Raw genomic sequence first — 16,732 nt, forward strand, 5'->3', positions numbered from 1 at the left:
GGATGAAGGCAGATGGGGCAACAGTCTTGTTCTAATTGATCTTTACTGAGTATCTGTTTCTTGTTCATAACAGTCATCCTGAGACTGTTGTGCAGTGACAGTGTGAAGTTTGAAATGAGGGCTGAGATTAGAGGGAAGTTAAGAACTACCTACCTCTGAGTTACTCTTTCAAAATGCCAGTAATTGGTTCTGTTTTCCAAAAGCATCATTCCTTCTTGTTCAGAAGTGTCATCATGAGCTGTAGGGATCTGCCTCTAGAAAGCATGATCTAATGGTACTCAGAGAAAAGGGATCATCATCAGACTGGGAAAACCACAGTCCTTCCCTTCCAGAGAAAAGTGGGCTTGCTTGCCAGTGTATTTGAGAGCTCTGAAAGGAATTCCACAGCTTACTCCATTTTGGGTTTCCCCATGATTCTGGAACAGTGCTTAATGATTATAACCAAGTGCTTAAGTAAACAGTTAAAACCAAAAAGAGCATCAAATTGCATCACAGTTACAGAAAGCATTTTAATAAGATGATTTTTTTTCCCTCTCACTAGATGAACTAAACCAAAGGGCACTTCTGAAAGGCTAATATTTCAGATTTAGCTAGAAAAATGTAGGGAAGCTATAGTATAAATATTTAAATTATGCTAAAAATGTTCTATAGAATGGAATATATATTCTATAGAATATGTATTTTCCCTCTTTTTCATTATTCTTGTTTTTTTCTTTTATTTTAGTATTAGAGTTCTTTTTATATGAGTTCTTCTATTACCTTTATTACTGAAGGATTTGAACATCTATTGAGAAAGCCCATCTATAAAATGGGTGATTATGCAAATGATTTTGTAAAGTGGCAACTTGAGGACCAGGGCATTTAAATAGCTTGTTAAAACATAGTTAGGCAGAAAACTGGGAATTCTAGTTCATTGTCATGATACAGGGCAGTCTTTGACTGTTATATTACTACTTGGCGATAATACTGGATGAATTGTAGGTAAGGGGGTTTTTTTTCCATAAAACACAGTAATCAAGACCGTGTCCTTATGACACAGGTGGTAAATATTTTCAGTAATGAATTTCAACATATTTTCATAAAAACACAGAGATTCTCTTGTGTCTTGCTCAAAGGGTACCCTATTACACCATTGACGTTCTCATAGCATTACGTAGAAAGTATAAGATTTCTTTGTCCTGCTTCTGAAGCTGAACAGCACAGGAGGAAAATTTCTGCTGTTAGACACAAAACTGAAAAGACAGGAGGGTATAAAGCAATTGCATGTCATTTATCAACATATTAAATGGGGATGATACAACTAGAACAGTTTGATGAGAGATATGTCCAAAATGTGTTAGAACAGTCTGTCACTTGCTGTGGTTTACAACAGCTGGATAAGAGAGCACAAGCCACTGGGAAAAATAAATTTGACCCTTTCATTTCTTGACATCCTGCAGTGTTAGTGGGGGTGTCAGGCAAGCGATTGTCAAATGTGTAGACTTCACCAGTTTTCACCATCTGCAGTCCTCCTGCTCTGGCTTCATTGGGAGAATTCTCATTTTGTCAAATTCTGGCTTCTTTGGACGTATCGAGCAACAAAAAGGGGCCATCACTTGGGGAGCAAGTCTGAGCCATGTTCTTTATTTATTGAAGAAGAGGACTGATTGTTTACATTTCCTGAGTACAAACTTGTGTAACTGAAGAATACTATGAGTTACACATGGACTGTTATTTATTTTTAGAAAAATGCTAATTCAGGAGTATGTTAATATAAGCTTTTTCTTTTGTACAGTGGAAAACTAAAAGAAAAATAACGTGTAGAGGCAAGCCATTAATGTAATGTGCCAAGCATCTGAAGGGATATCACAATTCATTTTATGATTCTCGACAAAGAGAGGACACAAAAAAAAAAGATAGTCCCTTGTGCCCCAGAGAGTACTTCCTCGATCCTGAACATTGATTTTCAAGTTTCTACACTCAGAGTGCATTGCCAATACTGGAATCATAGAACAGTGTTTCTTCAAAATCCCTTCTGTACTGCAGACAGCATTCTGCCTTGCAGGATGGATTTCACAAATACAGTCAGTTCTGGGGAGAAAGATGTAATTTTATAGTAGTAGATGTGTAGCAAAGAAGCCAAAACCTGAATAAAAAAATCTGTGTAGTCCTATTCTTTGGGATTAAGAAACTCTAAAAAGATTAAATTAAATGAACTTTGAGATTCTTACAAGCATTTTATCATTTCACTACATTTATTTTCTAAATATATGGGGACAGATCTTTGGCTGTGGTTTGCTCCATGTTTGTTTTGATGTACTTTCATTTCAGATCACAGTATCCTAGCATACAATTTAGAAAAAACCCGAGTCAGTAATTTACATATTAGACTGAAAACTCCTGCAGACACAGACTTATATTTTACTTGTTTACTTTGTTTTATTTATATTTATAATTTATCATTGCATTGACTTCTGATCTGTATGTGCAAGAAAAGTAAAACATTTATAGAATAATCTTACAGGTCGTGCTGGAAAAGTCTATTTTGCAGAATTTTGTAGGAGCTAAGACTCAATAACCTTCAAAACATCCTTCCTCCCAATTGGTTTGAAGGAGAAGGTTTAAGTTGGTTTTTACTCATCTGGGGCAAAGAATTCAGTATTAAACTCCATATGTATCCTAACACTGATTCTCTGGCCAAACTCTTCGCTCTTGAGGCAATCTATTAAACATGGCAATTTCAGGTGAGTTGAGAAAGCAATTGTTTTACTAAAATGTGCACAAAATTTCATATTTCTATACCTTATCTTCAAGAGTGCCTGAAGTTTCATAGATAGTCCATATGGGCTTTAGAGAACAAATTAAGGTTAAGATTTTATCGTTCTGGGAATAAAGGAAAAAAAGAGAAATACATAAGATATTGCAATAGCATCTAAATGTTGGCTAATTTTATTTAATCTTATCTGAATACATGTTTCACACTGGAACTTTTTCAGCCTGATGCCTGAGATTCATTATCCAGTTGTTAAGTTAAAAAACAGTTCAAGTGAAAAAAAAGTTTAAACAATCTGTGCAGGGGTATTATTAACTGCTTCAGTATAATTTGGTTTGGCTTGCATGGAGGAAAACCCCAGATTTCTGCTATTTGTGGTATCAAATGGCTATGTTAAGCAAACAGTGTTTTTCCAGACAGAGATTAGAAGTCCTTTAGACTGCAGTTAACATTATGCAATTCCAGAAACAGACATGCTACTTCTGTTCCTCAGGATTGTTGAGTATGATCTGATTACCTGCTACCTACTATCTATCCTTTTGAGAATGGGAATTTCACCTAATTTTAGGCGTCTAATCTAAGGTGGTGCCTAGAAAATTAATTTATCTACGTAACCATTAGAGAGGGGGGGAGGTCTCCAGAGGCAATTCAGACTTTGTCAGTCTGACCTGTCTTGGGATCTTTGTTGCTCTTTGCTATACAGAGATCCCAGGATTCATAATTATTCTGTTGCGGTACTTGAGAGCCAATGAGGAAGAGGCCTGTTGCAGGGTTAGGTAAACTCTTGCTTGGATGAAATGGTGATGCCATGGTAAAGCAATTGGTGCTTCCTGACCAGCAGAGAGTAAAGATTCCCCAGTGCTTCCCTCAGGCAGCTGCTTGTGATATTCACAATTAAGCTAATCCCTTTCACACATACTGAAGGTTTTGGGCTGAGGAAACAAGATAGGATTATATTGTCCTACATTACATATGTCAATAGTGAGTACAAAATTAGAACTGGACAACTGAATTTTATATTCTGTCCTGAGAACTAGCACCCATCTTTCCACGCCAACATTTTAATAATAATAATGGCCCATCTTCGCGAACGAAGATTTGGGGAAAGGTCTTTTACCTTTCCAGCCTGCGCAATGGATTTTTTAGGTGAGACACAGCCTGCGCTGAACTGAGCCCACCCTTTAATCCTAAGGTTCATCTGCCGGGGCCAAGCAAGCTTGGACAATGGCAGTGAGGTCCTCAGGACGTAGGTTTGTTTAGAGTGTCCTTCTCATAGATGGATGGCCACACAGGGCTAACGACCTCCATCAGGCCAGGAGACCGGGGACTAGAACCTGTGGTCGCAGCAGTGAAAGTCCTGCACGCTAACCATTAGGCCACTGGTGATCATTACCAGTAGAAGAGTATTGCCTTTGCCATACACTGTTAGTGGTTGTTTTGCAATCATTTGTGGTGGGCAAATCCAACCTATCCATGCTGATGGGTGACATCTACAGTACCCTCTGTAGATCCTCACTGATGTGTTACCCATACCAACCACATTCCCAAAGTCACAGTGCCCTTTTGTCCAACAGACATGTCTCAGTTGGAGGTGCTGTGAGAGCCTGGACTGCACCAACAGGCTCTACATGCTCTGAGCAGCTTGTGGTTACGAGATGGTTCTTTCTGTATAATCCTATTCTGCAGCCCTGCAGCCTCCCAAGATTCTCCTTCTTCATCTCTTTCTTACAGTATGGCTGTTCTTAGAGGAGCCTGATCCAGGTTACGCAGCTGCACCATATCAGACCTGACCTTGAGCACAGGCAGCTGTCAGGTAGTTGATGGGATTTATATTGCCATGCATTAATGTTAAAATATTTCTTCTATTTATTTTGATGGTAGGGTTTTCACTCTGTCATTTTGCAGGCTGCTACAGATCCACTGTAGGAAAAACATTTATGCTACACTTGTCCTGAGCTTAAAACACACCAGACTATTTGCAGTGCTAACAGTGCCAGTGTGTGTCATGAGCCACACAATATTCTGGCTGGCTGGCTGTGAGACCTGCACAAACATTTCCAGCCACTTCCCCTCTAGTGCTGACACCCCTGCTGCACAAGGGAAAAAATGGAAAGAGTGCCACAGTCCTTTAAGGAGAGAGAAGACATTTGACATCAAAATATTTAAAACAATTTACAAAGAATATGTTTAAAAGACCATTCCAGCCAGAAAATAAAGAGCAAGCCAACCTGGGCAGAAGTTAAAAGATGGGGCATTATGCCAGAAAAGAAAAGACAGTCTACCTTGATTATAACTTAAAGTCAGTTGCTCCATGAAAAAAAATGCCAAACGCAAAAAGAACCCAAACGTTGAGTTTGCAAAACAAAGAAGAGCCAGAAACCCAGGGTGTGAATCTTCTCACTCAATGCAAGATGGAAGGAAAGCAGGCTTGACCCTTGTTTCCACTGATAAGTAGTAGAGGTGGGGCACAGCAAGAATCCCTCCCAGTATACTTTATATTACAATTTTTCTGCTTTGGATTCTTCTCTCCACAGGCCTCATTTTGTACCCAGGGGGATATGACAGACTACTTTTTTCTACGGATGTTTTGTGAATGAATTCCTGGTGCACAGCATGGCTGTGGTCTGAACTGCACAAAACTGTTATAGAATGATAGAATCGTTACGGTCAGAAAAGACTCCAAGATCACCAAGCCCAACCATCAGCTGTTATATTATACAAATTCAAAACCCTGGGAAACAGTGAAATCTCTACCTGCAAATATTAGGGGGGCAAATTCCTGGGGAGGAATGGTTCATATCCAAGTTGTCTGTAGAACATGAAGCTAGAAGGAAACTGTCCTTTACACAGCATTTATATGTCAAAGGAAATACTTCCTATGCCCAAGAGTAAACGGACATCTTTTGAATTTAGGCAGTTGAAGAGTTGTCTCCTTGGAGTGATAAAGGGAATAAACTGAATTAACAGATCCATCTGTCCTTTTGTAACTTCACTGAATATTGCTCTGTTAGAGTATTCAGGGTTGGTGATGTGGTCCTACAGGAAGGATTCTCTAAATGAGCTCAATGTTATTGTGATTGCACAGGATCTTTCCTTGTATCCCCACTGAATTTAACACACATTTTATGTCTGGATCTGGATCTGGAATGGATCCAGATGGAATGGATCTAGAAAAAAAGCAATGAAGATACTTTACTACATTCAGAGCTTGCTTCAAACTGGATTTTAGCAGTGAATACCTCATAAGGCTGTGAAAACTAAGATAGAATAATGTGACCATGACATTCATTACTACTTCCATAAATGGTGTCAGCTGTAAAAATTGTTGGGCTTTACTCTTGCTTGATTAAAAGACACACTTTTTGGACAGATACTTTGGATGATGTTGTTCAATTTTCATAATAATATATATACCTTGTGGGTCTGTTTTGTCTTTTGGCAAATGACTAATGCATTTCTTGTTTTAGTGAGCATCTAGGTACCTATGGTTTTAAAATACTGAAGAGGTCTCAAGCTTTCCTTGTAATGTTTTTGTTAGGCTTGCTAAGACATAATAATTTTATTTCTTGTCTAAATTTCACTTGATGTCTTCAGAAATATTGCCAATGGCTGCAATGGGATTCAAGATTTGCTAGTCAGCAAAATGCCAACTCTTACAGACAGATGTATGCAAGTAAGAAAACAAATCTGTACATTTTGAGAAACTTTCTGATGTTGGAACTGGGTTATCCTCTCAAAGACTTTAAAGGAAGTTATTCAGAATCAATTTAAAAGGAGAAGTTCTCTCCAAAATATTTTTTTACAACTATTAGCTAATTATGTTTATAAATCTTGCTCACTTGCAGTCCCGTGCAGAAAATTTAAGTTGTCTTGTCTTCTTTTTTGCATTAGTATGTCTGAATTATGGTCTTCCAGTCTATAAATAAACACTTTTCACTTTTTTTAGTGTTAAAGCTAATGTAATATATGGGAACAGCATTCTCCTACTGATTTTGCCCATCGAAAAAGAATTTCCAGGCTTCTGCAAAAGTGATTGTTAACTAGATCACTGTCTCACATCTGCCATACTTCATGTCTCCAAGTGCTTACTTCTTTTCCTTGTGTTCCGAAATATAATAAGTATATGGAGAATTTGAGTGGTTTATATACCACTCCCTGTCTAGAAGTTACTGTTTAAATGTATTATAACTATTTGTTTGAAATGGTAACATTTTAGTAGTATATGCAGAATATTTGGTGATCTTTTTTTATGTGACAACATAGGGACATGAATGTTTTACGTCACCTTCTCTCTTCAAAGGCTCTGGTTCCAAAATGCCAACAGATAAGGACTATTTTCTTCCCTGACTCTCCAATGCTTTCTGAACTTTTAAAGCCCTTGCTGAATGTAAACTTGTCAAGGTCAGCACTGAATATTAGTATATTAATTCAAAAAAATTCTTAGGATGATGTAGTTTTAAAATTCAGTCAGATAATTTGAAATAAATCTTTCAGCTCATTTCAGTGGATATTTGGATCAGGCCCTTAATGTATGTCAGATGTGTAACTTATATCTTTAATATTTCAATTTCAAGTTGGTGAGTAAATGCAGCCCCATACATCAGGCACATTCATATGTCTGTTTGATGCCAGAAGATTACAGATGCTGGTCTTAGGATGATTTCACCATTGAAGCATATTCTTGTACTGAATGTGGCAGATTGTATAAGGTACTAGATCACATTGGATTTCTGTAACCATTGCAAAAGGATTGTAGTAGTTAATTATACTCATAATGAGTCCTGTTAACACATCTTTCAGTTTTAAACCTAAATTTTTAGAATGTTAATATATGCATTTGAATATATAAAAAAAATATTCTATGCAAGTAGTTTTTTGGTCCTGTATTATATTTTCAAAAATCTGTTTATTATTACTCCAGTTCAAGCAAAAAAAACTAACTGTAGATTTAGTATGACTTCATAGCCATGGCATATTTCAGTGCTGGAATGTGGCTATGAAGAAGATGAATATGATAACCACAGACAATTCCAGTGTGACAATTATACCGAAACTTGAACATCATTTAATTTTGTGAATATTGGAATAATACTTTATAACTGTCTAATACTAAGATATAAATAAAACTACCATTTTTTTTTACAATTACCAAGAAAACATTGTTATTTATGGTATAGGGAAGGATATATTTTATGTGAATACTTGTTTTCCACTTCAGGTGTGTCACGTATCAGTAGAAACAAAGACAAATGAAAGAAGTTCCAAAGCTCCACACTTGTTCCCTGTTTTATGGCAGAGTGAGAGAGTCAAGGGAGAGAGAGGCAAAGCCTACAAATATTTCAAAATCAACAGACCTATAAACAAAGGATTTAGAATTGCTGTTTATCTTAAAGTTTCTGACCATGAGAAGTTTTAGGGATTCTGCTTTAACATGTAACTAAAGTAGTTTTTGTGGCTGTTGATGCTGTGTAAAAATCTGATAATATTGCCTGTAGAAGCGCCGAGAAGTGCTGGAATAATACTGTGGTATCATGTTGGTAGTTCAGCTGGGCAGGTGGGACAGCTGCCTGCATATTCTGGTTTAACATTTAGAAGGCTGGGTTTCCAGTCTGTCAGCCAGATTGTGGGCTCTGAGGGTGCTTGCACGTGTCTACTGCCTCTAGTGCTAAAGAATTGCTGAATTACCCTAACAAAACTTTTTAAGCAGCTGTAAAGCTGTTGTAGAACTCTATACTTATTTTATTGCTTTTGCAGACACTTTTAAAAGTTTCAGCATTAACAAAATTATAGATTTTAACACATCTAAACTTGTTATGGTGGGTTGACCCTGGGGTCCAGGTACCCACCAAAGCTGCCCTCTCACTCACCTCTGGTTACAGAATAAGTATTTTTAAATTTTTTAAAATTCAGTTGACTGTATTGCCAGGACCTGCCATCTTTATAGACTTCATGCGAGTTGGTTATTCTGAAGTTACATTTCTTAAATTTATCTGCCATCTTGAATGAAAAACAACTGCACTGTGAAACAGCACCAAAACTACCACAGTGGCTGAATTGTTGCAGAGTAATTAACACTTTACGAATTCTAGCTTCTTCTGTAGCTTGTGGTCACACAATGAGGCTCTGTTCAGGTTATCGGTTTATTAGTAGTGCTGGGACTTTGGGATTTGCAGTGATTCTTTGTGCTGCAACAAACTGTACAAGCCAAAATATGATTCTGTCCTGCATAATTCTGGGATTAATTTTTTATTCATCAGGGAACACAAAAGTAATACTGGGAATGCATTGAAAAGCTACGTGTACAGTAATGTTAAACATACCAGAGATATGAACTGTATTGAAACACCAAAGTTGTAGTCAGCTCTCCAGACCTCTCAGCTTGGCTGAAAGACTTTCTATCTACTTAATTTTTATAACCTTTGTGTATAAGTTAGCTGTGTGGGAGATATGCAATTGATTAAGTGAAACACTCCTAGGAAGAATTCAGGTTAACTCTCTATGCAGTACAGAACAGCCGCCACATACATATGCTGCTGATGACTTTTGCTTCTGTGCTAGAAGATAATTTTTGCTTAAAATTATTTCAGTTCCTTAAATTAAAAAAAAATTGATACAAATATTACTCTGATGTTTAAACAGGTTCTGATACTTTCTAGATGTGTTTTTCAAGCTCTGTCATTCAGAGTGGCTGTCATACCTGAGTGCTGGAACTGACAGAAGTTCCCATAATCTCCGACAGACTTTCTTTTCCAGAAAGTTTGGGTTTTCAGCCATTCCAAAGTGCAGCATCATTCTGACTCTTTTTGGGGCTATTTTAAAAATATCATTATTAATTTTTGTTTATCTACAATGCTGACTGCTGAATGCAAACCATGTATTGACTTGTATGGAGTAGGAAAAGTAATGATTATAAATATTGCCTACATTTCTCTCTTAGGGTCAGTGATGGACGTGTAAGGCCATTGGTACAAGATTCTTCAGGAGCTAAGCTAAGAAAGCTGAGTGTGAGCTTAGCTCCATCAGAGGCATATTGTGCCTCTCCACTGTGGTCTAGAAAACAATTGTTAGTGAAAGAATTGCTAATAAGGTGTCTTCGATGTGTCAAGTTGCTAAAACTGGAAAGCAAAAAAAAAAGCATTTTGGGGAGCCAGGTTAAACATTGCAGGACTACACATTAGAAGTGCTTGGTAGGTCCTGCCTGTGCACAGGGTTCAGAGCCAGTTCTGCTGCTTCGTTTGCTTTTGTGACAAACTCTCTCAAACACTGAACACAGAAATCTAAGAGAATCCTTGTGAAAAAAATTTGCCCTAGAGACTCTTCACTCAGTCACTGTCCAAAAAAAATTCTGACCAAAAACCTCATTATTTGGCTCTAACACAAGAGTTTGTGCAAAAGTAATCAAAATGTGAAAAAAAGGATTAAAATGCCTGTATGTTTTATAGAGGTCTGACAATAAAAAAGAAAATTAAGCTAAATAAAGAGGGTTGGGAAATCCAAGACTTCACTTAATGTGTTCATTTAAAATATCATAAAATTATATCTGAATGAAAATTATGCTGCCTTGAATTATAGTCCCACAATGTTTCAATATAAATGTTTTCTTCTCCTTGCCTGCCACAGCTAGTCTTTTAAAATGCTGTGTTGCTTCTTACTCTAGTTTTCACATAGCACAACCCGTGACCTCGGCAACAAGCCAAGCTCTTTTGCTTACACTGCATTGCTAAAGCTTTCAGTTTTCTCTTTCCCACAAGACAGATAAAATTAACCCAAAAATTGACGATTTTTAATTTTTGTCATTTCTATCTGAGTGCTAATACCAGCAAAAAAACTGTTAAGATTTTTGCTGTTTGCTGTATTGAAGCATTAGCATTCATGCATGGATATTAGATGGATTTTCTAGTCTTAAAACATTAATTGATAAAAGGAAATCTTGCAGTCTGCTCTGTAACAGGCTACTGTTTGTATGCTTTGACCTGATATTATGCATTTTATTAGCATTCAGAGGAAGTCATACTAAGATCTCTTTCAATTTAGACTTGGTAAGTATTGCTTTAAAAAGCAACTGAGGGCACAATGTTTTATGTGCAGTAATCTACACCTGTATGCTGTGCTGATAGAGAAAACTTGTAAGGCTTATATGCTTCCCTGCAGGCTGTGCAGTAGATCTCTCTTGCTTTTGCTGTCTTGCTGTTTTGTGTGTAGAATTTAGATTTGTACTACACAAGATAATTTTCCTTTCTGGTTTTTCAAATGACAGCAGAATCATTCCACTCATCAAAGCAGAGCAGAATTTATTTCCGTAAGGATACCTAAGGGAAGGATAGGGGAGAAAAGATACAGCAGAGCCATATTTTTTACAGATTTGTGTCTCAAGTACAACTGACTTAACCAAAATGGAAGTTTTTTCCCCCACTGTTGGTGCCTTCCTCTTCTGTGGTTGCTCTGAAACCCAGTGTTCCTTTTGTGACCTGTCTTTCAATCAGAGAACTTGTTGCATTTGGATGAAATGTATCGACTCTTAGATTTGTCCCTGACAAGACATTGTTAATTAAAAAAAACCCCAAATCAACAAAACCAGTACCTTATAGACACACAGTAATTAAAATATATAATACTAATAAAAAATACATTAAAAGTCTCTTTCGGGTTTGGAGAAGTTTATTATCCTTATCCTGAGTCTACTCCTCAACTTCAAAATTGGAAGTTGAATAAAAGTAATCATTCCATGTGTTTAGATTCTGATACCATGTAAAAAGTTCTGCATCTTACATAGAGAGAACATGCCCAGGGAAAGTTCTGAAAATGAGCTAGAATAAGGAAAGTAATTCATCTTGTGTTTAAGTTGTATGCTTTAAGTATCTTGCTAAATAAGACCATTCATTAACAAAACCAAATGCCATCCAAGGAAAAGGATGTGAACTTTATGCATATGAGAAACTGGCAGCATAATGAAGAAGTTTCTGTACTTTTCTGACTCAGGCTTTGACTGTATTGTTTGTACTCTCAAAAAATATGTAACATTAAATTAAAAAAACCCATGCAACTACATTTTAAATATATATATATTTTTTAACTTCATTATTTCAGCATTCATCCCTTTACATTTCTGGTAATATTTCCTTCTTCATTCAATTTTTTTTTAAAACAACACAGATTTTTTAAGTCTCAATAACTTTTTTCAATAGTGGGAAGGACATTTGTTCTGTTTCTGTCATTCCTGAAGTACCAGAAATCAGTTTCTTAAAGTTACCAAGAAATTAAAAGAATATAAGAAATGAAAATATTTGCAACTTAATGACAACATTTCTCTGGAAAAAAAAGCAGCAACACAATGACAGAGCAAAGAAACCACCCTTTTTTTTTTCTAGCTAGCCTCCTATCCCTCATTGTTTTCCCTCACATTTTGCTCCTCTAAAATCCCTGGAATAGGGATCATAGTGTTTTAAATTATAACTATGATGAATGTGTTCATGAATGCATAGATAATATCACACGTAATTTTAGAGATCATTGTAAAGGTATTTACAATATATGTAAGATTTTTAAACTTCTATTACAGAAGTGAAAACATCAGCATTTAGGACCAAAAGCTGTCTTATAAAAGCAGACTCAGTGGAAATGCTTCCATGAGTTAGAGAAGCAGTTTTAGTCACCAGTTTTATTCACATACTCTCCATATTTTCTTAATAATGTCTTGAACTTTTTCTGATGTCTACATGAGACAGCCTTGGCAGCTTTGCTCCAAGTGTGAGTGTCTGAAAGTGCTCAGCTGCCCGTTTCCTTGTTCTGACACAAGCTGCTAATGCACATGGCCTGGACCACCCATATTCCTGGGATGTTAAAAAACTAATTAAGTATAAAAGTATCAGGACATTTGAAGGAAATGTCTTCAATCAGGCAGAACTTAGACAGAAAAGCATAGCATAGTAATAAAATATCCTGAGTTACATGGAACATCCAGCAACAAAAACAGTAGATGCCCTGACATAGACTCAGGGAAGCTTAATATCAGTGGTGAATTATATGCAATGTAATAATGACAGAGAAAAAAATAACCTGGAACATAAAAAATAGGTAAAATACTTTAAGAATGGGAAGAACCCTGATACACTTCTGAAATCAAGGATAAAAAGGACATGCAAAGCATAGAGAGAAGTATTCTTTGTTTCTGCACTTTCTTCAGGAATGACTGCCATGCATGAAATTCTCTATGATAATCTAAGGTCCCATTCTCTTGTGTGGCTGAATTGTGTGCTGCGTGTAGTTACAATTCAAACTTAAGGATACTTTGTAATCACTGGGCACTCCTCAGTAGAGGTTATATAGATGTATGAACACTTAGCTCAATTTTCTTTTCTTATGTGTTTGTACTTAATGATCTTCAGATCCTGACTGGTCCTAAAGGCCAGGATGAAACATAAATATTTACTAATATTTTAATAATAAATTTCTAAATAGGGTGAAAAAGCCCCACACAACCAAAAGTGGCATTTTGGCTTTCCACAATTACCTCTTTCTTTTTACTCTTAGTGGGATTTTGAATCTGCAGTGACTTGAATTGATAGCCTGGCTCCACTTTTTGGTCTATTAGAAAATTAGGCCAGCAGGAGAGCCTTGTAAATGTTGATGAAAAAATATTAACAGGTGTAATAGACACTACCAGCTAAGGACTGCAAATGAATGAGTTGCATTTGATTTCCAAAGGAAAGGATGTGACAAATCACACACACTCCCAAGGCAGGGAAAAGGAAATGTTAAAATATACCGAAGTGAGCTCCAAATTCAGCTATTATCACTCCAAATCACTTGGGAGAATAGAGAAAGAGAGATTTAAACTTGGAGACTTACAAACTTAATTCTGCATAAAAATAGGAATTAAGAACAAAGAGAGTAATTGCCAGATGTGCTAACACCTTGAGCCCCAATACAAATCAGATGGAATTAAAAGTACTGAGCAATGTTGAAAATCAGGCTCAATATTTTTACAGGACATTTTGTTACAATGGAAGCCCTGTTGTCTGGACTTAGCCTCAAGAAACATTGGCAACCATAGTTTGTAAGTTATGATCTGCTCTAACAGCAAATGGTATTGGATACAGAAATTAAATTTTATGGCATTTGTTGTACACAAAGTTATACAGTGGGATTTCTGCACTGCAATGGAAAATTGTCTCTACAGTTCCTGTAAACAGATCTGACCCACCTTTATATTAGCTCAAGTATTGGAAACAGTATAGTTAGGGTATACATTTGTGTGAGAACTTACCTATTTTCCAGGAGGTTTTTGCTATGTGAAACTGAACTTTGTTCTGCCACATTTGTATTGTTAATGGCAAAATGAATCTGCATGGTAGGAATTACATTCTTCTCTTCTAGTGTTGGATCCATGAAACTGGTGCCTGGCTGTGGCTAATCTGTGCAGAAATCTGAGCATTTTAGAGAATAAACTGAGTCATTTAGTACTAAATGGCTCAGAAATAGAAGGTGGGAGATACCTTCTAAGAGCTGTCTTTCAATATTGGAGTCACTTTGGGGTCAATCTACTTGGTTTGGAGTATGAACAGGAAGTAACATCTGTATATCTCTGGAACATAGAGATACATTACAGATGCTGACCCTGAAGGTTACAAAGAGATATGTGAACAGAAATCTCAGAAGAAGTTGAAAATAGTAGCACATGGTTATTGTTAGTGAGAGATGGTACATTCATTGCAGTCCACAGTAGAAAGGCAGAGACTTGCAGCTTGTGAATGTAAATAAGGAAGAGCTGTTCTTTGGTATGTTGTAGCCGCAGGTGACTTTTGTCTATAGCAAGTGAAGACCCTCACCAACTGGTGCAGTTAATACCCATTTTCCCATCTGCAGAAACCATGGTGAAATAATAAATGATGTTCTGCTACTGTTTGTAGGCCTCATGTAGTCATCATCATGGCTAGGCTTCGCGAACGAAGATTTGGGAAGGGCTCTACCCATTTTTCATGCAAGCGCGTTGGTGGCTAAAAAGGCCAATACGAGACAGACACGTCCGGTTGCAAAAGACACAGCAGAAAGACTCCTTAGATGGTATACTCTGCAAGGCTCGATTCTTTCTGCGTTGTCTTTTCTCCTCAAGAGTGATCCTGCGTGCCTTCTCAAAAGCATCAGCAGCGTTATAAATGGTCTGTCTCCAGGCCTCCCGATTGGAGGCCAGAGTAGACCAGTTATGGTGATCAATATGCCCGAGGCTGAGTTGTTGCTTCAGGGAGTCCTTGTATCTTTTCTTCGGAGCTCCTCTCTTGCGGCAGCCGGAGGCAAGTTCACCATAGAGCAGGATCTTAGGGAGGCGGTGGTCCTTCATCCTGGAGACGTGCCCTGCCCATCGCAGCTGTGTTCTCAGTAACATGGCCTCAATACTTGTGATTGCTGCTTGTTCTAGAACAGATGTATTGGTCACATAATCTGACCAGTGGATGTTCAGGATTGTACGGAGGCAGCGTTGATGGAAGCGTTCTAGGAGACGCAGGTGGTGGCGGTAGATGACCCATGATTCGGAACCATATAAAAGAGTAGACAGCACTATGGCTCTGTAAACACTGATCTTGGTACTTTTCTTCAAGTGTTTATTACGCCATACTCTTTTATGGAGTTTTCCAAAGGCACTATATGCCTTCGCTAACCTATTATCTATCTCCCCGTCGATCTTACCATCTGAGGAGATGAGGCTGCCTAAGTAATTAAACTGTTGGACTGATTTGAGTTCTGACTGGCCGATGGTGATGTGGGGATGATGGGGGACTTCCTGAGGTGCAGGTTGATGGAGAACTTCTGTCTTCTTTAAGCTGACTTCCAGCCCAAAGAGCTCAGCAGCATCTGCAAAGCAGGATGTTAAATGCTGCAGAGCTGCTTCTGTGTGGGCAACAAGGGCGGCGTCATCAGCGTAAAGCAGCTCCCGGACAAGATGGTTTAGGGTCTTGGTGTGGGCCTTCAGTCGCCTTAGGTTGAATAGGCTTCCATCAGTACGATATCGAATGTAGATACCGTCCTGATCATCGAGATCTGCCGAGGCCCTTTGGAGCATCATGCTGAAAAAGATTGTGAATAGGGTAGGAGCGAGAACGCAGCCTTGTTTCACACCATTCTTTATTAGAAAGGGCTCAGAAAGTGTGTTGCCATATCTGACTTGGCCATGCTGATCCTCATGAAGTGAGATGATCATTTTAAGGAACTTGGGGGGACAACCTAAACGTTCCAAAATCTGCCAAAGACCTTTTCTGCTCACAGTATCGAAAGCCTTGGTGAGGTCGACAAAGGTTACATAGAGACCTTTGTTCTGTTCCCTACACTTCTCTTGCAGTTGTCTGAGAACAAATATCATGTCTGTGGTGCTCCTGTTGGCTCTGAAGCCACACTGACTTTCAGGTAGAATTTCTTCTGCTATAGCGGGTATTAGTCTGTTCAGGAGTATTCTTGCCAAGATTTTGCCAGCAATGGAGAGCAGAGTAATACCACGGTAATTTGAGCAGTCTGATTTAGTACCTTTCTTCTTATACAAGGTGATGATGACTGCATCACGAAGGTCTGAAGGTAGTTCGCCTAGTTCCCAACAGCGCACCACAAGCTCATGAAATTTAGCATGGAGTGCAAGGCCCCCATGTTTCCAGACTTCGGGTGGAATTCCATCAACCCCAGCTGCCTTACCGATTTTCACCTGCTGTATGGCCTTGAGGGTTTCTCCTAAAGTGGGGGCAGTATCCAATTCGAATTTCACCGGTTGTTGTGAGATGGACTGAATTGCTGAGTCTTGTACTACACGGTTGGTGCTGAAAAGAGTCTGAAAGTGTTCAGACCATCGATTCAGAATGGAGGTTTGATCTGTCAGAAGCGTTTGACCATCTGCACTGAGTAGTGGGCTTTGGACTTGGTACGTAGGCCCATATGCTGTTTTCAGGGCCTCATAGAAACCTTTGTGATCCCCTGTATCTGCACATAGTTGAGTTTTTG

The 16,732-nt window shown here is 38.0% G+C and overlaps 1 protein-coding gene across 1 annotated transcript in view; it reads left to right on the forward strand.

The window, feature by feature from the left end:
* FBXL13 (F-box and leucine rich repeat protein 13) overlaps positions 1–16,732 on the forward strand; it is a 64,120-nt gene that overhangs the window by 28,855 nt on the left and 18,533 nt on the right. The window contains 5 exon segments of the mRNA XM_027679595.1: positions 6,325–6,425; positions 7,053–7,113; positions 7,116–7,205; positions 7,344–7,461; positions 9,690–9,756. Of these exon segments, the coding sequence (XP_027535396.1) occupies positions 6,325–6,425; positions 7,053–7,113; positions 7,116–7,205; positions 7,344–7,461; positions 9,690–9,756 (437 nt within the window).

Source organism: Neopelma chrysocephalum, unplaced genomic scaffold (genome assembly GCF_003984885.1).
Source record: "Neopelma chrysocephalum unplaced genomic scaffold, ASM398488v2 Primary Assembly neopelma1_45, whole genome shotgun sequence".
Lineage (NCBI taxonomy): Eukaryota > Metazoa > Chordata > Aves > Passeriformes > Pipridae > Neopelma > Neopelma chrysocephalum.